The sequence below is a fragment of the Drosophila persimilis genome, unplaced genomic scaffold (assembly GCF_003286085.1).
Source record: "Drosophila persimilis strain 14011-0111.01,24,50 unplaced genomic scaffold, DperRS2 tig00000175-arrow-arrow-pilon, whole genome shotgun sequence".
Taxonomy (NCBI): Eukaryota; Metazoa; Arthropoda; class Insecta; order Diptera; family Drosophilidae; genus Drosophila; species Drosophila persimilis.
Genome location: NW_020825297.1, coordinates 17,048 through 40,316, shown reverse-complemented (window position 1 = coordinate 40,316; position 23,269 = coordinate 17,048). Strand labels below are relative to the sequence as shown.

Below are 23,269 nucleotides of genomic sequence, written 5' to 3'. Positions count from 1 at the left end.
CTGGTGTAATGGCAATTCTCGTTTGTCATTTGAGCATTTTAGAGCAAAATAATTAAGCAATTTAATTGCAAAAAATGAACGGAATCGGAATCGGATCCAAGGCTGAAACCATGTCCACAAATTGATATTTTCCGGCAAAAAGCGACAAAATTCTTGGGTAAGGTTTAGGCCTTAAGACCTATAGATATCATTAAAATTACTACGGCTACTGTTAGTGCCACTGTCCTTCTTCCTAGATGAAGGTCCAGCTCTTTAAACCAATTCTATCTCCAAAAATCATTCCCCTACCTCACACGCTTTATATTTCCAATCTAAACCACATTATATATCTAAATCCCAACCTAAATTTCTATTTAATATAATAAAATATACTTTAAACCCAAAAACTCTCTTCATATCTGTAGAATCTGTATCTGTATCTGGTAGTGGTGGCACCCAACCCACATATGCAATGTGAAAAATATGAATCTAATTGAATGCATCCTCATTAGAACCCGCGCACCATCATTACGAGCATCCCATCCTCTCCTCTCCTCCTCCACCACCAGACGGACTCCCATCCCCTCCCCTCCCCACCCTTCCCGAGCGAGCAATTTCAGGGTTGCCATCCCTCTGATTGGCGCTGATTTGCTTTGATTTGATTATGGCAAACATTTTTCGCACTTGACAACCGTTTTGGGTGCACGAAAATTGAAATGCTGATGCTCGTTGCCTCGTACTCGCCTCGCACTTCCATGGAATTGCTCGTTTCAGGCTTAGGGGCTCAGACAGGGCCCCAAGGCAAAAGGGCCCTGGCCGTGGCCGTGGCCGTGGAGCAGGCAAAGAACCCATCGAAGGGCTCTAGAGCAGATGAGGCATCCCACTGCTACTCTATTTTTAGCCAACTCTCTCGTCCGTTGAACATATTTTACAGGTAAGCCAGGACTGAGGGCCCTCATCGCATATGTGACGCGCGGGATTTCGCTTTGCGGATTTGGCAGGCATAACAAATTAGCCTCCGCCATCTCGTAAGATCCATGGGTCCCCCCGGGATGGGGGTTTGAATATAAATTTGGACGTTAACAGCGATACGAAAAGGTGGGGGAGATGTGCACAAAAGATAGTATAATGCGTATTTAATGATACAACTGATTACAAAACCGTGGGAGTGTGGATAATAAAGGGTCATTGAAACAGAAATAATTTTCTGTATACCTAAACTTCCACCTTTATTTTATACTTGAGAACCTTCCCAAACAATCATACGAGTATATGTAATATTCTATCGTGCGCTGCACTTCCTCTCTCGTTTGGCAAGACCCATTATTAGCCTTCCCCCTCGCATACATGTAATCACAATTACAGTTATCTTTTTGCAAAAACTCACCTTTGTATTTCGAAAGAGACGAAACCGAACAATGTTCACACAAAATTCCCGTTTTGTGGGCAGCAACGTTGTCGCTACGAGCAGCAGCTGATTGAATGGCGAGGGCGAAACGTAGACAAACAGAAATCAAATATTAAACACACTACTTTTTGTATTTTGCACAAACAAACAAACAAACAAAAACAACAGCAGCAGCAAACAACAACAGTACGAGCGGGATGCAAATTAAAAATGCAATGCGATAGAAACAGCAACAAGAAACGAAAGAAATCTGGATCGCCGGAAGCGTTGATGCCCTTGCAAAACTATTGTTCCTCTCGTAGTGAATAATTTCCATCGAAAAAGAGGCAGACAAACAGAGCCGTTTGTTTCATGAATTTTGTATACTCAATAGACCAGGAAATGCCTCCTTCTTCAGACTGTGCAAACTGTTAATCAAAATAGGTGTACTGTTTCTGCAAGGGCAGCGACTACGTCAGTGGGCAGGCAGTCCCCGTTCGGACTTCTCAATGAGCATAAAATCGAACTAGGTGGCCAGCGCTGATTCTGCTCTCTCTCTCTCGCTCTTTCCCCTTTGGGCGTCGTATGTACGCTTTGTTGTTGTTTTTTGCATAGTATTTTAGTCACATTTTGTTGTGTTCAAAAAAAGTTAGATTGTTGTTGATAAAAATTTCAACAATTGCCAAAATATAAGATTTCGGCCACACGCTTCTCTTGCTGCCGTTGTTGTTGTTGCTGGGTTTTCCACTTCCACTTTGCGTTTCGTGCGGGGAGAGAGAGGGAGAGGCTGGCAGAATGAATGAAAGAGAGTGAGTGTGTGAGTGAGAGAGTGGCAGATGAACACCCTGCGTCCCCCCCTGCAACGAAAACGCAATTTGGTTTTTCCTGCTTCGCCACTTGTTAAAATTTTCGGGGCCAAACTCATTTGCATAGTATAGAATTCTAGGCTCGTTTCAGATGTCAGCACTTTAATTAACATTTTTCTGGTGAAAAGGCTCGGCCCAACACCAACGCACGGACACACTGAGACACAAAAACACACGCACGTAAACGACGCCGTGCTGCGACGCTGGATTCAGCTGCTTCTTACCAAAAAGGCCACAAACCCCGGACTCGCTGGGCTTTTCTTATGTTTTTGTCACTGTATTTGATTTCACTGGCTCTTGTTTGATTGTTTAATTGGCCACAGAAACGATTTATTCATGTGCCACCCACGCACGCCCGACGACCAAGTTGGGGAATGTTCATACGTTTTATTTGTTGCAATATCTTAAAAATGTTTTGCGGGAAACATCAACTTCCGTAAAAAATCGACACTGCTTCGTCGTTTCTTCGGTCGCGGGGGAAATTTTAGTGAGAGAAAAATTTGCGTTTCCACCAGAAAGATACCGTCCGACCCTCCGAAATATACCGACATATACCGTCTCGTTTTAAAAATATACCGTAAATATACTGACGAAGTCAAGTTTCTGTTATACATATTACTCGTTTTTGATATTCCGTCGATTCTTACTAGCTATATAGAACATTTAGCCATGCCCACATAATTTTATACAATTGATGAATCAATTTTCTATTTAACTGGTATAATCTTAATACTTGCTTTTATTTTATTTTGCGTAAAAAGAGGTTTTAGCGAAATAAGTCAAACAAAGGACAAGTAGCGAAAAAGGTCAATCAAAACAGGCGAAAACGGAAATTGCTCAATTTTGATATTCCATTGAATAATGCTGACTAACTAAATCTCTCAGCACGGCCCACATAGTTTTTATCCCATTTTCTACAAGATTGGATATTTTTTAATCCTTGCTTTTATTGTATTATTGTAAAAAATAGGTTTTTAAACGAAAAAGTTCAACAAAAAAAGAAGCCGTAGTAATTTTATTTGTTAATTTGTTAATTTGTTAATTTTATATGAGAGTATAAATATTGATATGAAGATAAAACGTAACTAATAAAAACCCTTTTCTCAAATTGACATTTTTTAGACATATTCATGTATATGATGAGTGATGAGTATTGATCTCGATCCTGATACCTATTCTTGGTCTCTGCAAGAAGACAATAAGCTTAAAAATATCGTTGATGTATTTAAAATAAATAACATTAAATAATATTGAATAATATTAAAATATATTGAAAATAAATTGTTTTTGCCTGGGATGACAAACATATTCACAATTCTATAACATCCATTTCCCCCAGGGTATGTGTGCATGGAATGGGACTCATTGTTGTCAACCGGTTATTACAGATTCTACCCGATTCAAATAAATACCAAAATATACGGTCTCATTTTCAAAATATACCGAGTGGTGCGCGCCAAATCTAACTTTTTTGAATGTGAGCGACAAGGATTTAAATGTTGTCAACCGGGCCATTACCGATTCAACAAATACGACGATTCCCTCAATTTTGATCTTCCGTCGAATATCAGCTATATAGAACAGTTAGCCATGCCCACATAATTTTATCCCATTGATGAATAAATTTTCTACAAGATTGGATAAATTTTAATCCTTGCTTTTATTGTATTTATTGTAAATAGTTCAACAAAAAAAACAGTCGCTATGTTGCGTGTAAGCCCTAGTCTAGGCCTTTGTATACCTAAAGGGGCCTAGGGGGCGGAGGCGTTGTTGGCAACGCAGTTGGCGAGGAGTCGTAGCTTCTATCATGGCGAACAACCAGCAAATCGTCCGTGCTCATTTCACCCTCTTACACATACTTTTAGGGCTTTAAAATCTACTGGCTACTCTTCCGATTTCAGCGCTTATATTGATTGATTGGCGTTATCTAACGTTATAGCATCTGCGTGGAAGGTTTCCGGGTGATAATTGCGTTTACTTTTTATCGCCAAGGCCACCAGAGCCATTCGAATACATTGAAGACTAAAGACTGAGACTAAAACTACTAAGCACAAACAATTTATTAATAATATAATATAATAATATAATTCTAATAATATAATAATAATATAATAAAATAATGGAGTAATATTGAAGTCCGATTTAGTCCTGGAACTTTTCGCACATTTGGCAAAGGCAGTTCCAGATTTCTGTGGAAGAGACATTAGAGATCATATTAGATTTGTTAGAATGTTAGAAAAGATAGATAGACTTACAATGCTCTTTTGGAAAAATCGCATGTGCTGCATATCAGTTGGGTGCACTTATTGCACGATGCACTGCATTTTGTGCAGGTGAACTCCGCGCAGGTGCTGCATGTAAGTTTGTCTGCATGGCAGCAGAGTGTTACAGCAGCGTTGGATGGCGGTATACTTTTAGCCTTAGGCTTCTTTTTTAGCGCATACTGTTTTGATTGTATGTTGTTATAGAAATTTACACGATTTTGACTGCTGGTCCAATTGGAAGTTATTTCATTGGGAAATAACTCGGTTATTTCGTCAACAAGTTGGCGAGACTTTGACATGGATAACTTTACATTTTGTTCAGAATAAAACGCCGTTATAGCTTTTCTGATTAACTTCCTGTCTCCAGGCGTCAAAGGCTCCTTTTTCACTTTTTTTAAAACGGATGTACATTTTGATTTTAGGAGAATCCCGTAAACGTTTATAATCAACTCCACCGTCCGCACTGACGACACGCTGGCTACGTCGTGCCTTGGGGTTACGATACCACTCCATTCTCCTATTTCGGAATCTGAGCCAGAGTCGTCTTTTGGTGGCGGTTTAGGTGTGGGAGGCATTCTTTCGATATAATGATCTGGACTTATGGAGGGAGTTTGTGGAGGCGGACTATTAGGCTTTGGTGAAAAATTATTTGGCTTCGGCGGAAAATTTGGTGGCTTTGGCGGACAATTTGGTGGCTTTGCTGGAAAATTTGGAGGCTTTGTGGACTTTCGTGTTCGTGTTCATACGTTTCCTTCTTTCTTTTTGCATCTCCTTCTTCCTTTGTAGTCCACTCCCAAATTGTGCATGTTACTTTCATCTTGGTGGCGCAAAGGTAAGCGAAGAGAAACAAGTTGATAGTGGGGTCACTTTACACGATAGCTGTAAGCTAAACACAAACACACCCACGCTTTCAAAAGAGGCCGGCCGCCAGCTATTCCTGCGATTTTGGATAAACAATTCAACTCTATTCACAAACTGCGAGAAGACCTGCCTCCTTACCTGCTTTTCAATTGTGCCGTTAGCCTATCGAAGTGAGTGTTATTTGATAATTTGTTTAAAATCTAACTTGGGACGCCACCAATAATGTCCCGTTAACGGCTGTTTCTGGACACATATGTGTCCGTCCCATTTGTGTTTTCTAGTGATCTGTGCGCGGTAAAGCCGCAAAGCTTTTCCTCCCACGCTGTCGCTGGTGGCTAGCTCTTTCTCCGGCTCGCGCCCATCGTACTCGAAAGGATGGCACTCGACGAAGATGTGATGGCGTCCTTCACCACCACCCATATAGCTTGGTATATAGGGCAGCATACATAAATTTACCGGATTTTCTTTTCAGATCCTGCCATTTCAATTCTTTTAAGTCCGTTGTCACTATGTACTGTAGCTTCAAACAAATTATACATTCCTTCAACGCGGTAAAACCGTTGAACCAACCGCTAGTAGTGATTAAAAGAGCCATTCGGCATGTCGAGCGACCAGGGCACGTCGAAGAGCTCAAACGTGGAAAAATAGACCTACTATCAAAACCTTTCGGTTTTTACTGGTCAGCCATTTGTACTCATCTTCGATGAGTACCACATCCCACTGCTCTTGACTGTATTTCCACCACGCTGGAAAGTGCTAGCAATAGCTGGCTTCAAAGTGGACGGAACTAGCTTCCGTTTCATTTACTTGCGTGTGGTGCCCATAGCTCAAGCACTTCCGATTGATGGTGCCCGTTCTAAACTGGGCTTAAAAAAAATAAACGCGGCCTTAAGTATCGTCCTGCAAAGGACTGTGGATATGGGCCTAGCAGACAACCTAATGGCTGTTGTCTGCGATGGTTGCCCAGCCAATGGGCTAGCCGTCTCAAATGCCAATTGGAACTTTCCAGCTTTGTGGGATTTCCCCCATCTAGATAGGATTTTTTACAACAGCAAAAAAGCGCCCTTCTCCGATATCATTCTTAGAAATTTATACAATTCGAGCTTCACGCCAACGAATTGGAGGGACGTCTTTGATAATTTGCCAGATTATCACCCAATAGTCCCCACGGAGTATCATGATTATTATACAACAGAGCTATTCAACATCAGATTGATGGTTGACAAATTTTTTTTGGTTCCGCGCGCAAGCCCATTGTAGCTAAGGGACATAAATTCCAATAAGCTCGAAGCAATGGGTTTCATCATTAAAAGGCTTGCGGCGGACATTGTAGATTATGCATCCCACATTAGCCAGCCTAATGAATTTCAAGAGGATGCACTCTATTTTATAGCCCGCTTAGTCGGCACTCTAGCTCTATTAGCTCAAGGAACCGCGTAGAAAATCTCTTTTTCAAAGTTTTACTTAATTTGCAAGTTGGCTGGAAGCCCTAGGTCCTGTCGAAGTACAAATTCGACGATTAATATTACATTTATTGTTAATAACTTCATACTTTCAGACACCCCGACGATCGATGCCCCGCCCTAAAAGTAAATATAGTGGATTAGGCCTATTGGGGATACCACTTAAAAAAAAACGCGCCAAAAACTCGACCTCTTGGGTGGTTGTGGAATGAGTTTATTACCATAAATAAATAAATCCGGTCCCGCAAGATTGCTGAAAGCGTTGGCCAGCTCAACCTTTAACTGAGCTCCGACGTAGCTCTATCTGGTCCGACGTACACGGATCCCCATGCCTCTCCGACCATACTCCGCTAAAAACTTGACTGCTGTTTCGTTAACGGGATAGCCAGATGCTAGCAACTTCGCCATAAAAGCAGGATTTGCCTCAGGGAATATATGTAGAAGGCTTGACTTCTTCCGTGCTTATTTGTTTCGGTTTTGTTTCCTTGTCCGCGTACTTTGCAAAGGCGTAGAAGGTTACCGGAGAAAATAACTTTCCCAATCTGTCAATGGTCGAGAATTAGCCAAAAATGTGTCATACAATTGGTGGTACTTATACTTACTTTGCCTATTCATGCTGAAACTCTTCGGGCGAATCATCCTCTTCCGCTTTTGGCAACTTGTCCTTCGTTCGTTGGGGACAAGCGCGTACCTTAAACTGGTGTCGCCTTCGGACCTTGGGTCCTTGTAGAAGGCATTGTGGTAGTAGTAGCCTGGCATACTCATCCATAGTCTTTCGCTCCATCTTCATCCGCAGCTTGGTCGCGGCATATGCCACCTCATATGGCATAGCCGGCAGGTTCTCTATTGCATTTTTAAAGTCTTTAATTTCTAAGCGGTCTAGCGGTCTTAAGTCTAGTTACTTAATTTCTTCGATGGAGCCATTAAAGCTCGATTTTGGTTCGGTGCGCGAAAATATCCGAGGCACGGCCATCGCAGAGCAGGGCGGCCGATGCAAAGCTGTGGGAAGGTGGAGTAGAATATTGTTAGTTTAAGAATTTGGGCAGATATCGTGTCTTTCCACTCACCTGGTTGATGGGACACTGAAAGTCTCCTGGCCGCTTGCAGCAGTCGGCCTCATCGTGGACATTGTCACAGTTGTCACTGGTGGTACCATCGCAGATCAGAGTCTTGTCTCTGCCCTCGGTTGACTGTCAGCTGAACTGCTCCGCCGGGCAGTCCTTTCGTCACAGCGCCAGAAGGCGGATATACTGTCGTTCTTTATGTCACTACTCCCGCCACTTAAAATTATCTGTCCGGATAGACGCCGTAGTTCTCCTTGCCCTCCAGTAGCATCAGAGCATCAGAATCTGGCACGAGCATACGTCGTGAATACTGCGTGTCATACCCCGCTGGCCATGCAGATGTGGAAACACTTTGTGCGACTGTGCAGACAGGTGTGATTGCGCTCCTCTCCAGTCCGGTCTTATCGTCCGACACAAATCTCCCGAAGGCAGAGACCAGCGAGATGTGCATGGAAGCACGGATTTTTCTGTAAAGGGGGAACAGGAGATTACAAAGGTCCAAAGGTGTCCAAATATTGGTTGCTTACTAACATCGATACGCATGGGATATCGGACTGTTCGTGTAAGACCAGAGTCGTGACTTCTTCCAGGTCCACATGCTCATTGCCATCGACTCGGGCCCGAATGATGGCCTGATGGCTGCTGATATCTGTCCAGAAGAGCAGACGCTTCGAGGCTTCGGCGAGTTCGCCCAGGAAGCTATAAGAGGCAACGTTTTAGAACACAGCTGAATAGGGAGAGAGAGCTCCACCTGGGCACGGATAATCTTGCCGGACACCGGCAGCAGCTAATTCGGGCAGTCCGTCGTAGCTGGGAGGGATGCAGGCCACGTCCTTAGCGAGGCTGCGGCTCTGGCCAGTCTTGATCAAAGTCCCCGGTGCTCCAGTCGCTCCAGTAGTCCTAGCCATCCAGTAGAGGAATGTGAGCTCCCGGTTATGGTTGCAGCTCGGATTCGTCCATCGTGGCGCGGCTTATGGAGTCCGAGGCGACTCTGTTCAAGTACATGCACCCGCGACGCGTCTCGAGGACGAGGGAACGCGGCTTCTCCACCCCCCTTCCACAAAGCACGACGGCTGCCATCCACGCGGGTGATCTCGATGAGATGAGCCTCCGCATCGGACCGACGCGAGAACATGCCCCATTCCACACGTTTTTCCATCGCACCAGACGCCAGAATCCTGAAGAACCCGGTGTCCAGATGCCGTCCAGGGTCTGTTCTTTTTCCTCCTTTTTCAATTGTTTTCCTATGAAATTCGTCTTCTGGTGGCTGAGGCAGGGAGTAGTGGGCCACAACTGCGCCAAAGGGCGCCGCTGGTCGTTTCGGCATCGCTGCAGACTCTGTGGCTCGACTTTAACTGTAAATGCGAAGAAGGTGGAAAGCACGGAATAGCCGTGGAACAGCGGCGGTTTTTGGGAGTGCCCTGTGACATCAGGACTTACTGTCATTTGAAGCCACTGTAGGCAGACGCACAAAGCACTTATGTTCACACAACAGTAGCATAAACAAACGAGTATCATTCCAATTGCTCAATTCTTTATTCCGACGAATATTACTAGCTATATAGAACATATAGCCATGCCCACATAATTTTATACGATTGCTGAATCAATTTTCTACAAGATTGGATAGTTTTTTATCCTTGCTTTTATTGTATTTATTGTAATCAGGGTTAAACGAAAAAGTCCAACCAAAAAAGAATCGCAATGTTGCTGGTATTTGAAGACGTGATGCGTGTATAGCCTTTGTACACCCTATTTCGCTAATTTTATATGAAGATCAAACGTAATTTATTAAGACCTTTTCTCAAATTGATATGTTTTTAACTTATTCATGTGGCTTATTAGTATCTTGTATATATTTATCTCGATCCTGAGCCTTGGAAGACAAACGTATTCACAATTCTATAACATCCATTTGCCACAGGGTATGTGTGCATGGAATTAGCAACATTTGTGCATGGAGTTAGCAACATTTGTGTATGGAATGGGACTCATTGTTGCAATAGCGAAACTGCGGCGAATCGGGTATTGCCTATATTTCAAGCTATATAGATTTGCCCACTTGGCTTTATCCCATAGATAAATGCATTTTCTACAAGATTGCTTCTTTTAATTACCTTTATGTATTTTATTTTGACCAAAAAACGGTTTTCAAGTAAATGTTGCCGCAACTTTTGTGTATGGAATGCGCAACATTTGTGTATGGAATGAGACTCATTGTTGCTAAAGCGAACTGCGGCGAATTGCGGGCGAATTCAAATTTTCTCATATTCTTTGTTCCGTTGAATAATACTATCTATATGGAATATTTAGCCATGCCCACTCAATTTTGCACGATTGATGAATCAATTCTATATTTGATTGGCCTATTCAAAAAACTTGCATTTATTGGGTTTTTATATAAAATTGAAAATGAAATTAATAGATGACAAAAATACCATTTAGCACTAAAAAACACCACATGGGAGCGCGGCGAAAACCAGTTTCTACAGTATATACGGTCTCACTTGAAAATATACCGAGTGGTGCGCGCCAAATCGAACGTTTTGAATGTGAGCGACAAGGACTTAAATGTTGTCAACCGGGCCTTTATCTATGCCCACATAATTTTTTACGATTAATGAATCAATTTTCTACACAATTGGTTAGTTTTTAGTCCTTGCTTTTATTGTATTTTGACTACAGCAAGGATTAAACAAAAAAAGTCAACAAAAAAACAGGGGAAAAATGACATTGTGGCGGGGAAAAGTCCCTCCACGAAGAGAGGATTTCCCATCACAAAACAGAGAGCAAGTCCCACAAAAGTCCCTATTCAATTTATGTATTATACCTTCATCTCGATTTAGTCTTCAAAATATATTTAAAGGTATATAACGTATATATATTTCGGACTCATGCTGCTAAAAACATGTTGCAATGAATGTGCGATAAGTGCGATACAATCTATCGCACATTTTTATCGAACGTGTTGCGACAAAAAGACGCCAGGTGGCACTGTACAATTATTTTTAAAATTTCAGGCCCTCTATCGGGCCTGTCACTTATCACTTGCCTCCCAGAGTGTCAGAGGTCCCAAAAGTCAAGTTCCTGGGGCTGGTGATGTTTGTGAGTAATAATATGTACTTCTTGTCGATCAGAAGGCGGCACTCTAGTTCTTATTTAATTTCGTACCCACAAAATAGATTTAAATAATATTATATTTCGATATTTAAATAAATATTCGTTTTACAGTACTGATTAGACAGAGCCATTTACCAACACTCGACAAGAGACCACTAAAATCGACTTGAAACGCTTTAAAAACGCTTATTTTAAATAGAAATGAATAGAAAACTAATGTTAAGTGCCTTGAGAGCAGTACGAGTGAGTACCTCCAACAAATGGCAAGTGCCCGCCTTGACGACAGTGCGACAATACGGTAAGTAACAGCAAACACTTTTGGACCATGCATTCTACCGAAATATTTCATAACAGAGCCGGCAATGGCAATCTTTCTTTGCAGCTGCGCCGCCAAAAAGATTCTACAAGAAGACCTCTGTGCTGTACACTGATGGTGGCTACGAGGTGGTGCTGGATCACAGGAAACTAAAGACACCAAAGGGCGCTCCCTTCACCGTCAAGAGCGAACCGCTGGCCATTGCCGTGGCCACGGAATTCGACAGCCAAAGGGATCACATCGAGCGGTCGCGCATGCACCTGTCGGCCCTGTGCTTCACGGCCATCGATAATCCCAATAATCTGAACAAACTGGATATGGTCAACTATCTCTTAAACTATATGCCCACCGATACGGTGCTCTTTCAATATGATGTAAGATTCAGGCAGAGCATTCCAAGAATATAGCTAACATTTGACTGCTTGCAGGATGAGCGAGATCTTAAGGAACTGCAGAAAAACGAATGGGATCCAGTGATTGAGTGGTTCAATCAGCGCTTCGAGACGAATCTACAGAAAACCATGAACATAACACCGCCGACAATTACCGATGAGGATCGAGTGAAGGTGGCCAAACATTTCCAATCCTACAGCTTGGACACACTGCATGGTAAGCAGTGCCCCCTGCAAACATTGTATTCTATATGCATTGAAATATCTTCTTTCCCTTAGGCTTCGTATATGCTGTGGATACGTTGAAATCCATTATTTTGGCCTGTGCTGTCATAGAGCAGATGCTGCCCGTGGAAAAGGCAGTGGCACTGTCCCGGCTGGAGGAGGAGTATCAGATCAAGTTCTGGGGACGCGTCGAATGGTCCCACGATCTGAGCCAACAGGAACTGCAGGCGCGTCTGGCCGCATCAGTCCTCTTTATACAGCTCAATTGTTCCGAGAACTTTGTTAAAGAAAAGCTGATACTGTAAAGCAGAGCTGAAGTAAAAACTAGTAGTAACCCTGTATTTATAATTCTCATTATTTCGATAACCAGCAAGGCCCAAATTTGTAAATTCATTCGTCCCGTTTTCTGTCTGATTTGTGGAATGTGCCTAGAAACTCACACACACATGGCGGTCTCCAATCACCGCCTTCATCCCAGCGATGAGGAATATGAAGAGTATAGCCATATGTTGAGAGGCATCAAAACCACCGATGATCTCCACAGGACCTATAAACCCGAGGAAATACCTCCGAAACCAACTTCCATCTTGAGAAACAGACAAACCGAAGTTTCTTTCAATCAAAACGATGACAAAGCTGCTGCAGAATGTAATCACAACACTGGCAAACACATAAAGTTGCAGCCTGTCGACGTTAGCACAATCATAGGACCAAGCTATAGTATATTGGATTTAACTTTAAACTGGGAACTGAGACGAGATGTAGGTTCTACAACAACCATCAAAGCCGTTCAGGAGCTCTACTCCTGTAAGAGATCCTTAAGCAGCTCAAGCCTCGAGGAAAGCCCACAAACGGGTGTGGCGAATGATAAACGCATTGCCTCCGGGCGAAGTAACTGGTTAAAATGTAGTAAATATTCGAATAGCGAGTGCAAGGAGAATAAGTGCAAAGGTGAGTAGAACAATGATAGTAGATCTAAAGTACACCCTATTAAACACCTCCAATAGCTGCTTGTAAGCGCAAAAAGGCATGTTATGCCACCGTTAGCTATGCGGACCCAGAGCAAAGCTATGCCGAATCAGAACGAAACCAGTACTATCCCGAGTCGCAACAAAGCCAGGTCTATCCTCAGTCGGAACAAAGCCAGGTCTATCCCCAGTCGGAACAAAGCCAGGTCTATCCCCAGTCGCAACAAAGCCAGGTCTATCCTCAGTCGGAACAAAGCCAGGTCTACCCCAAGTCGGAGCAAAGCCAGGTCTACCCCGAGTCGGAACAAAGCCAAGTCTATGCTAAAGAGGAAAAAAGCTGTAGCTTTCACGAATCGAAACCAAACCATGGCTCCCCCAAATTGAAACAAAATCCTGTCTATCCCGAATCGCAAGAAAACTCTTACTACCCCGAGTCGGAAGCATGTCATAGGTCGCCCAATCGTGTGTCACCAAAGCAAGGCTCATCCAAATTCCAGCAAAATTCAGTCTATTCCGAATCCAAGCAAAGCCGTTGCTCTGCCGAATCGGACAGAAAAACTGACCATTACAACATGAAAAGTACTTCAACATTCAACACAAGCAATGGCACTGATTATACCGATGAATCATGCCTCAGAACTCAGGCTTATGATCGCCATGCCCAATCTCCACGGTGCGAAAGTTCACGGGACTCCCATAAGTTTGAGGAAGAGCAGCGGATGACAGATTGCAGTAGGCAATCTCATAAGAGGGGTACAGACGCTGCTAGTCATTTAGGGTCTTCGAATTATTCCTGCCCATCCCCCTGCCCCATTCCACTTGTTCCCAGGACGAATAGCAGCTGTCACGGTGCACCAACGAATGAAAATTCTTTGCATGGAGACGCCATGGAGAGTTGCGGAACAGCAAAGACCAGAGGCATGAAGAGGCCTGCAAATTCTTGCAGTGGTTCTTCCATGTCTGGCACTCCCTCCGCGGCATGCTCGTTGGATGACGGTCAAAATGAAAACTCTGCCTGCAACTGTGTGGATATTGAGAGCTTCCTCGCAAATTGCAAGAAACACCCGGCACAATGCTGCGATCCATGTGAGGGCTGCTGTCCCGTATTCTCACCTCCTTACATGAGACCCTGCGCACCTTCTTGCAGCCCCCCAGAGCCCCCCTGCATCAGCAACGAATGCTTCTGCATGGGCTATGTGCATGATATGCTGGAGGATCGATCCGTCTACGCTGTATCCTATCGGCCGGTTATGTGTTGCGGCAACAATTTCAAACATTCTTCCAATGGGAATAGTTGCCTCTGCTCAGACCTGCCGCTGGGCGGTGGTTGCGGACCCTGCAGCAATGTCTGTCCCCCCAGTCCATGTTGCTTTTCAGCGGAATCGCCCTCATGCTGCGGTGCCTCTTGTCCGGGTGTCTGTCCACCCGCTTGCGGCGGTTGTCCGGTAAGCTGCTTGTATCCACTGGCACGACTCAGGTGAGCAAATCGACAATGATTTTTGAACTCCTTTTAATATGAAAATAACTCTCCTTAGTCCGGGCTATTGTAACTCCTATCCCTGTGGTGGATGCAATGCATATTGCATTTAACAGGCATCGCTTCATGGCTCTCTAGAGTCCAGATTGTGGCAGCGAATCCCCTCTTGTTATGGAAAGATATAGAATACCTATGGCAATGAAAGCGTTTTATAGATACTTAGACTTAAACGGAAATAATGGTACACACGTCCGGGAATATAATGCCGTTTATATCAATGTTGTTTCGGATATGGATTCCATGTAGGCGTTCCTCATTATCTTGAGGGAAGAGTGCTCCCAGGAAACAAAGTCTTAGTTTTCCTAGAGGCATTCTTTGCATACATACTTTCCATCGCCGGACTGTCTCCAGTCTTCCTTGTCCGAAAAATCATGGGCCATCTCCTGCTACTTCCAGGCAATTCAAGATTTACATCCTACAGCAGAGTTCAACATGTAAATATCCCATTTCTACCGCATAATAAATTCACAAATAACAAATCTCACATTTACACGATTTAATTGTCGCACTTTTTGTAGTGTGATCGTTTGTTTTTTTTTTTGTTTTTTATTACAAAATATTGCATTGACAATTTACGCTTAATTGTTGTTGGTTTTGTTCCATTCTTGAATTTCCATTGTGTTCCATTCAAAACAGAGTATGAAATGATATATTTACTATGGGATGAGTTAATGGATATAGCAAAAACGAAACATCAGACACACAAGTAAAACTCTGCTTAATTTATGCTTAATTTTGAGCACACTTTTCACTAGTTAAGCGGAATACTTAAGTAGAAAAATATCTGTCATCGTATCAGAACGCTCCTAAATCCGCCCTTCCTGTTTTTGTGGATTTTGTTTGAGTTTGTTTTTGCTAGTGGAAATTACAAATTAAATTTGATTTGATTTTTCGCTTAAATAATTGCATTTAACTATGGGTAAACATTGTATTGATATTTAGTTGGAGCATTTCTTTCATTATTAAATTAACATTTAACTATTTTTTGTAGTTTTTTAGTTTTTGTTTACATTTACGGACAGCAGCAGGAAACAAGGGCAGAAGATCTGTTTTTTTCACCATTTTTCTAAGGGAAATGTAATCGTGATTTTCGATTAAATGAAATTTCTTTTGGAATAACAATTTGGGATTTTTGTTTAAATTAAAATTAATTAAAGTCAGTAAAAAGTAGAATCTCCATGGAAAACAATTTCTGGAGGTTTTACGATTAATAAGTTATTAAAAATCATACAAAAAAGATATGAACAAATTTTTGATATAGCAAAATCGTAATCAAGTTTATCCCCTTCTTCAGGCTTCTTCTGCCCTTGACTTTTAAGTATGTAGTTTTACGGATTGGTTCGCTCTTTTCTCTTCTTCTTCTGGTAGACATTAAATTGGAATTACATTGGTTTCTCCTGTTCTGTTCTTTTGTTTTGTTTTTTTTTTCTGGTGGGTTGGGGGTCTGGAAGTACTTTTACAGTTAACATACACACACGCACACACATAGACATATATGTACATACATATGCCGGGAGGGGCTATACATATATCTAACTAGCTAAGATATATGCAAAAATAATTAATTAATGTAGTTTTTTTTATCGCTTTTATATATGTTTTAAATCCTGTTGCAGGATTTGCTTCAGCTATTTAAGTAAGGATTACACAAATAATAATAATAGCTATTAATTAATGGAGAAACTAATGCAGAATTATAATGGAAAATATAAATTTGATTTATGTAGTTATGGGGGAGGGGGGGTAGGGGGGCAGGGCCGTTTGTGTGTTGATTTTTTTATGCAACATATAGCATCACTGGAATAGTCTGTTTGCCAAGCTGCAGGCCGGGCTGCGGCATGGCATTTTTCGAGTGGTCTTTTCATCTTCAAGTATGTATATAGTTTTGCGGCCATATCTGGCTGCAGACATATGTTTATGACATATATCCAAATATATATATATATATATATGTATATACCAATAGTTTATAAGTAGACATGTGTGAAATTGCACTAAAACTAAATGCTACAACATTTAAAAATTGGACATCCAAATGGATGGACTCCATTTACATACAAATAGAGATATACATATATACTCGTACTATATATATATTTATCGAAAATTCTAGCAGCTCTCCTTCTATCAAACCAAATCGGTTTTGGCATTTTTTTGTTTTGTTTTTTTTTTGTTCATTTATAAAATAGTTTTATATAAGGTTTTATGTATGTATAAAAAAAGTCGCTAGCTGCTTAAACTAAATTTAATTTGATTTTGCATTTGTTGTTTCTGCCTTTTTTGTTTTTTTTGTTTTGTTTATACGTAGTAATTTTTTAAATAAATTTTCTTAGTCTTTTCATTTTCCATTGTGTGCTTTAGTTTACTCTATACATAAGTCATCGGTATATATATCATTCATATATAGCGAAAAACGTTATATAATTGTTTCTTTTCTTCTTACTGGAAACTCAAAAGCCAGCAACAGACAGGGCAACGCGCGCGGGGCGGTCCTCCCGCCCTTCCAGCACATGGCATTCATCAAACGAGTATATCAAAATATGTATAGTTCGTGTATAAAAATTTGGCAATTTTTGCGCATAGTTTCGGGTCAATGCTTGGGAGGGGTCGCGGATCGGATCCCGTCTGCGGCGACGACTGCTGTTGCGGCTTTGGGTTTTTAGGCACATGTTTTCAGAGCTTATAGGTAGAGCACTTAACCCTACAATAGATATATCTAATACTAAATATGTAAAACTTTGTCGCCGTCAACAATTGTCAATGTTCTCCGCGCAACAGCTCCATCAGCAAATTGAAGTCAGCTCCATCGCGTGTCTTGATCGTCAGCATTTCCTTGCCCAGCTGTTCGGAGGGAGTTTCATTAGATCTTTTGTACTTTTAGGGGCATTCCAAGCAAGCACTCACCTGACATGTGCGCTGCAGGTCGGGTATACGCAGCAGCAGCTCTCCAAACTTGGAAGGCGTATCCGGATAGTGGGCCAGCGTATAGGCCTGCAGGCCCTGCAATGCCTTCTCCTGGCACTCCCGCACTTTCACCGCCTCATGCAGCTCTGAGGTGTCTAGATAGTGTATGGGGTATTAGATCAGGGTTTACTTGGACCTCCTCTTGGAGTCTTACCTGACTGCAGCAGCACTATCACCTTCATGGCAACATATTCGTAGCGGTCCACGCGCAGACGCCTCAAATGGTCCGTCAGATTGAGCATGCGTTCGATGCAGGTCTATAAGGAATCAAATTTTATAATGGGGATTACTTTTATGGGTTTAATGTGACCTAAAGAAAAACTACTCATACTGGGAGAAAAGAGGGGATAAAAAGTTAAAAGAGAATTAACAAAAGAAGATGCATTTAAATGATATTTCCTAAGACTTTTAATGATTTCGGAATCATAAAAGGAAACATTAAGAATGAAAACATCCAGAAATTGTGGGAATTTCCATAAGATTTCGTTAATAAGATGAAATGTCCGAAAATAAATAAATTAAACAGATTACTGAATTGAAACTCTGATTGATTGAACAATAGAAAGCAAGAGCATCTCCGTGGGAGCATTTTTTGGATTAAAAGAGCTTTAATTTGGGTATAAAATGAAGCAACACAAAATGTAATTTTTATAATGAATGGTAAATAGTTCGTACTTTAAGAAAATAAAGACTCAAGTACAAGACTGTAACGAGTATGAGAAATTATATTTATACAATGGAAAACCCCACTAAATCTCTCCAAACAGTAATTATTTAGTGATATATTGATTTTATAGTTACAAATGTCAGTAGTGCCTCTGTTTAACTTATTTCTATGACTCATATTTCACGCAGATTATTTATATAGATTTTTTAAGGGGCTTTAGTTTATTTAAAAACCTTTCAAGATATTTTTATACCATAAAATATTCACGAAATGAAATACAACTTCCCGAAAGTAATAGCATAAATTTATTTATTTATAGTAAAACCAAAACACACCTGAAGCCCATTCGTTTTGGCCTGTGATAGTGTTATCTTTCTGCCTTGGGACATCTTTATCTCCCCGGGCGTATCAATCGAACGGAAACAGCAGGAGAAGAGCAACAGTTCGCACCACGAATTGATCAGCAAACAGATTTGATCATCGATCTGAAAAGAGTTATTATAGTGCTCCGATCTATTCCGAAAGTAGACGACAGTTACACACCGAAATGTTCTTAAAGAGCGGCAGACTCTTGCACCATTTGACAATCTTGTAGAGACGATGATCGGCCACATTGCAGAGATGAGCAATCAGATCGGGATTGGCATTCTCCCCGTTGGACGAGAGACCGGCACTGGCCAGCAGTGGGTTGGTCAATTGCTGCTGCTGGTGCTGATGCGGCTGTTGCTGCTGCTGCTGCTGTTGGTGGTTCTGGTGTGCCGTTGAGGCGGCAGACGACGACGATGATGATGAGGAGCTGCCACCAGAGGCAAAGGCGGACAATGGCTGATTGATGCGGGCCAGCTCTGCATCGGTGTACTGCCAAAGATGTTCAACATCCATGATTTCCTGTTGCCAAAAAAAGAGATCCATTAATCGGGGAACATCTAAGGAAAGTCTCCTTGAAAACCCACCTGCAATAGCGTTGGAATACTGCTCGCTCTTAATGTCTTCGCCTCGGATTCCTCTGTTTTGATGGATGCTCCTCCCAGACTGGGACTCGCCGGCAGGGATGTCGACCCTGAAAAGCCATTCATCTGCTGCTGGAGTCTCTGCTGTTGATGCTGGTGCTGATGATGCTGCTGGTGCTGGTGCTGATGATTGGCCACTGAAGCTACCGCAGCGGCTGCCACCGCCTGATCCGGACTCAAGAGCGGACTCAACATCGAATTGGGCAGCGTGTAGGAGCATTGATAGGTGGAGCGACCGCCACGGGTGCGATCCTCGCGTATGGCCTCCAGTTTCATGCCCTTCTGCAGGCACTTCTCGAACCGACAGGCAGGGCACTTTTTGCGCGTGGAAATGCTCACCTGGCAGGGTCCCCCACGGACGCACACGTAGTTCTTGCGATTCTGGACGGTGCGCTTGAAGAAACCCTTGCAGGACTCGCAGGAGAAGATGCCATAGTGGAAGCCACTGATCTTGTCCCCACAGATCGGGCAGGGGGAGTTGATCAGCTGCTGGCGGGAGATCCCGGCCGGGGAGGCGGGCAGCGAGCCCGATCCTAGCGGATCCATGGCACTGGAAGCCGAGTCCATGCTGAGATTTTGTGCCGACTCCTGGCTCGATCCACCCGTTGAGGAGGCCTCCGCTTTGAGCGGCCTGTACAGCATACCATGATGATGCACGCCGTTCCCGTAGCTGCTTCCGGCTCCTCCGTTTCCTGCCGCGGATCCGCTGCCGGGATACATGGATCCCGCCGGTGGGGCATGCCGCGCCTGAATCGGCGAGTGCGTCGGACTGAACTCCGAGCTGTAGCTGTAGCAACTGCTGTGCGAGGCGTCGCTGTTGTTGCGACTCAGCGACGGCGTGTACGGTGCATGCCGCGACGTCAGCGGCGACTGCGACGGTGAGCTGTGGGTGTAGACGGAATGTATGGCAGAGTCGGGACTGGGATTCGCTGGCAGCGGCAGGTGTCCCCCACTGTTCGACTTGTTGCGGGTCGTCAGCAGCGGGGAGTTGTTGTCCCCCAGGGGGGGCTCATACTTGAGATTGATCGGATCGCTCTGGGTGGGCGCCAGCTTCAGTTTCGCGGGACCGTTGCAGCTGGACACCGGATAGGCGTTGCTTCGCGGATGATGCTGCAGCTCTCCGGCAATGTTCTCCAGCTCCGTTTTGATCGGCTGCATCGTGGGGCAGGTGGTGGACGCCGCCTGAATGGGCGTCGACGTGCTGCACACCTCACTCTTGATCACCGTCTCCGTTTCCATCAGCTCTGCCCCTCCTCCGCCACAGCTGCCTCCGTTCTCCTCGGGTTCGCTCAGTTCCCCCTCCCAGGACATGGGTCGGGGTCCGTTCTTATCCGCCGCCCGCCGGCGCACCTTCAGGTTCTCGATATTCGTGAGCTCCGCCTCGGAGTCCGACTCTTCCTCCGCGGTGTGTGGCTGCCCACTGAGGGGTATCCTCAGGCTGCCATGATTATAGTTGGCGATGACCGGCACCAGATTGCCATTCGGCGTGGGAAGCTCCTCTAATTCACATTTAATGTTCGTCACGGACACATTGTGACGCGACGGCGTCGCCGATCCTGTCGTCGTCGTCATCGTCATCGCGCTGCTGTTGCTGCTGCTGGTGCACATGTTCACGGGTAGTTGGTAGCTGCCTGTGCCCCCGATTGGGGCACTCTGCTGCTCGGCCTTAATGCTAGACATATTCGGCATGGCTGCTGCAATTTTAATGGATTTCGGGGGGCGGTTTCCTTCCTTCCGTCCTTCCTTATCAAAATATTCTATGTATCAAAAAGACTTTTGTTTCTCAATTGTGCAATTTGTAAAAATTGGAGAGATGTCGTTGATGCAGTTCCATTGTGTTGTAAAACTGCAAAAATAAAGGAAGAGAATGTTTGTTAATTTATTTATTTTATTTTATAATTAATGATAATTCTAGTTGGTTTATATTTCAGATAATTATCAGAAATCATACAGTTGGGTGCTGTTTTAAATAGCAGAAGAGTTAAATTTACTGAAATGTATTATTTTTGAACAGATTTATAGGAAAATTGTATAATATTATCACGATTTCTCTTTAATTTCAGAAAATTAAACGTTTTTGTCGAGGCACACAAACAAAATTATGGCTATATCGACTCTTTGTAATCTGTACACTCTCCATAATCCATGAGTATTCTTCTAATTTTTATCAATTTAAAGAAAACAACGCAAGTTGAAACAAGTTTTTTAAGTATCAATATTAATAGTTTCAGCGGCTCTGAAATTAAATTTAGATTTAATTGCCTCATAGTTTTGGCAAAACCCCCATTTATGCTAATTAAATAAAAGGTTCTCCAACCTCTTGGCAATGAGTCATTTTCTGACTCTCCGCCCCCCCTCGAGATTTGCTTAGCAACAGGCACAAAGAGATACACTACTTTTTTAGGATCTGTGAATAAACCCCGACGACAACAATAGGGTCAATGCTACCAATTATCCATCCACAGCTATATCCACCCACCCTGAAGCGACCTTGGCCCGAGCCCCGAGCCCCGAGCCAGAGCATCCAACGAACGGGGCCACTTATGTTAATTGAGGTTATGCCGTGGCAGAGCACACGAACACTCTCGTCCACAATCCCGCTATGCGAGCGCTCTCTCTCTCCCTCTCCCTCTCTCTTTCCCTTTTGCGTGTATTCATTCATTTCTTATCAGCAGCTCTCCCTTCTCTCTCTCTCTCTCACCCAACCATTGTTTCGCTCTCTTGTTTGGTCTCCCACTTGAACAATAGCTTAAGCAATACACAACTATGGGCAATGGGCAACGGCCAGCCCAACGAAAAATGTCAACGACCCAACAATGGGAGGGGGGCGATGGATAGGGAAGTGGAGAGCGAGATATGGAGAGGGCGCTGAAGAGCGAGGGAGATGGGAGGGCGACCAAAAAACGAAAGAGGCGCAAAAGCCGATGGAATTATAATAAATTTAAGGTACATTAACCCAACGCCGGTACGCAGCTGGGGGGGGGAGCGATCGGAGAAGTTCTTTGGACATGCTGTATGGCCTGGCAGATGGTGGAGAGGGCCAAGGGCGCGGCAACACCTGGTAACGAAGGGGTGCGGGCGGGTGCCGTACTAAGTGCAGGGGTGTAGGCAAGGGGGATTTTGGAGTTCTTATTTGAAAAAGAATTTCTGCAAAAGCAAAAAGTCCTGAGCATGCGATAAAAAGTCTGCTTTTGGCTGATTAAATCCTCCCTGAAATAAAACATTTGTCCACATTTGTATGCACTTAAAGCCCCTCCCCCTCTCTTAACAATCTGCCTGCATCCCCAACGACAAACCTTTTCAGAGGCGTATACACAATTACCGCTAAAGATGATTTTCAATTTGCACAAGAATCAATAGTTTAAGGAAATTACAGAATCCGTCGAAGAACGAACCCGTACGACCCCTAAATGGGGAAAAAAAATCTTTGTTTAGGCAAGCCATTGCATGCAAAGAAACAGACAGAAACAGACAGCGAAGACAGAAAGAGAGAGCGGCGGCAGAGAGCGAGAGAGAGGGAGAGAGAGACCAAGATGGAGACGGAAACGGTGAGAGAAAGAACGAGTAAGAAACGACGCGCAGAACGGGCAAAGGACGACCTTCAAATAATGTTGAAATTTGTACGCAAACGACCTTGCATACAACAACAACCACGACAACGTCGGCGTCGGCGACAGCAACGGCGACGGCGGAGACGACGACGAAGCAAAACCACGAAGAAGACGACGAAGGCAGCGCACACACATACACAAAGACGCAACACATGCGCGGACAGCAGTCGAACGCCGCGGGGGAGACAAGCCGAAGAGCGGAGAGCGTGCAAAGCATGCGTCAGTTTTTTTTGTTCTTTTTTTACACCCATTGAGAAGGTATAATGTTTTCGAGAAGATTTCGGCAGTACAGAAATGAAGCGATCTAATGGAGAGTATTGTATTCCTACTATTCCTACATACATACAATATCCGAAGTCATTTGAAGAACTTTTGCGGGAACGAAGAATCCAATAGGGTATCAAAAGTTCCATGCTATTCTTCCATTCCGCTGTTTTGTTCTTTTTTTTGGGTTAAGAAAGAAGAACAGAAATAATCATAGGCAGGACAGAGATAGATAGAGAGAGAGAGAGGCACCGAGAGAATTTAGCAGAAAAGAAAATAAACAAAAATTGTTTTATATTAAACTCTCTCTC

At 43.4% G+C, this 23,269-nt stretch overlaps 3 protein-coding genes across 3 annotated transcripts; 2 read left to right on the top strand and 1 right to left on the bottom strand.

Annotated features, from left to right (window-relative positions):
• The first annotated feature begins 11,158 nt into the window (after positions 1–11,158).
• Positions 11,159–12,278, top strand: LOC113565619 (ATP synthase mitochondrial F1 complex assembly factor 2-like). The gene is made up of 4 exons (XM_026988080.1): positions 11,159–11,302; positions 11,387–11,694; positions 11,749–11,929; positions 11,992–12,278. The coding sequence occupies exons 1-4, from the start codon at positions 11,206–11,208 to the stop codon at positions 12,240–12,242; spliced, it is 837 nt and encodes a 278-aa protein (XP_026843881.1). The 5' UTR covers positions 11,159–11,205; the 3' UTR covers positions 12,243–12,278.
• Positions 12,279–12,322: 44 nt separating this feature from the next.
• LOC113565618 lies at positions 12,323–14,926 on the top strand. Its single transcript, XM_026988079.1, has 3 exons — positions 12,323–12,888; positions 12,945–14,382; positions 14,441–14,926. Exons 1-3 carry the CDS (start codon positions 12,360–12,362, stop codon positions 14,493–14,495), a joined length of 2,022 nt encoding a protein of 673 aa, XP_026843880.1. The 5' UTR covers positions 12,323–12,359; the 3' UTR covers positions 14,496–14,926.
• A 1,813-nt stretch (positions 14,927–16,739) lies between these two features.
• Positions 16,740–20,889, bottom strand: LOC113565617 (nuclear hormone receptor FTZ-F1 beta-like). Its single transcript, XM_026988078.1, has 6 exons — positions 19,027–20,889; positions 18,617–18,961; positions 18,409–18,558; positions 17,561–17,663; positions 17,347–17,501; positions 16,740–17,283 (listed from the first exon to the last, which is right to left on the bottom strand). The coding sequence occupies exons 1-6, from the start codon at positions 20,770–20,772 to the stop codon at positions 17,200–17,202; spliced, it is 2,583 nt and encodes an 860-aa protein (XP_026843879.1). The 5' UTR covers positions 20,773–20,889; the 3' UTR covers positions 16,740–17,199.
• Positions 20,890–23,269: the final 2,380 nt, after the last annotated feature.

What these genes read in the sequence shown, in the direction of transcription:
- LOC113565619 (XM_026988080.1), top strand. Translation starts at nt 11,206, where the DNA reads ATGAATAGAAAACTAATGTTAAGTGCCTTGAGAGCAGTACGAGTGAGT. An exon ending in CGGTGCTCTTTCAATATGAT is followed by an intron (nt 11,695 to 11,748) that starts GTAAGATTCAGG and finishes GACTGCTTGCAG; the next exon opens with GATGAGCGAGATCTTAAGGA. An exon ending in CAGCTTGGACACACTGCATG is followed by an intron (nt 11,930 to 11,991) that starts GTAAGCAGTGCC and finishes TCTTTCCCTTAG; the next exon opens with GCTTCGTATATGCTGTGGAT.
- LOC113565618 (XM_026988079.1), top strand. Translation starts at nt 12,360, where the DNA reads ATGTGCCTAGAAACTCACACACACATGGCGGTCTCCAATCACCGCCTT. An exon ending in CAAGGAGAATAAGTGCAAAG is followed by an intron (nt 12,889 to 12,944) that starts GTGAGTAGAACA and finishes CACCTCCAATAG; the next exon opens with CTGCTTGTAAGCGCAAAAAG. An exon ending in TATCCACTGGCACGACTCAG is followed by an intron (nt 14,383 to 14,440) that starts GTGAGCAAATCG and finishes AACTCTCCTTAG; the next exon opens with TCCGGGCTATTGTAACTCCT.
- LOC113565617 (XM_026988078.1), bottom strand. Translation starts at nt 20,772, where the DNA reads ATGCCGAATATGTCTAGCATTAAGGCCGAGCAGCAGAGTGCCCCAATC. An exon ending in GTATTCCAACGCTATTGCAG is followed by an intron (nt 18,962 to 19,026) that starts GTGGGTTTTCAA and finishes TTTTGGCAACAG; the next exon opens with GAAATCATGGATGTTGAACA. An exon ending in ACCTGCAGCGCACATGTCAG is followed by an intron (nt 17,284 to 17,346) that starts GTGAGTGCTTGC and finishes CCCTCCGAACAG; the next exon opens with CTGGGCAAGGAAATGCTGAC.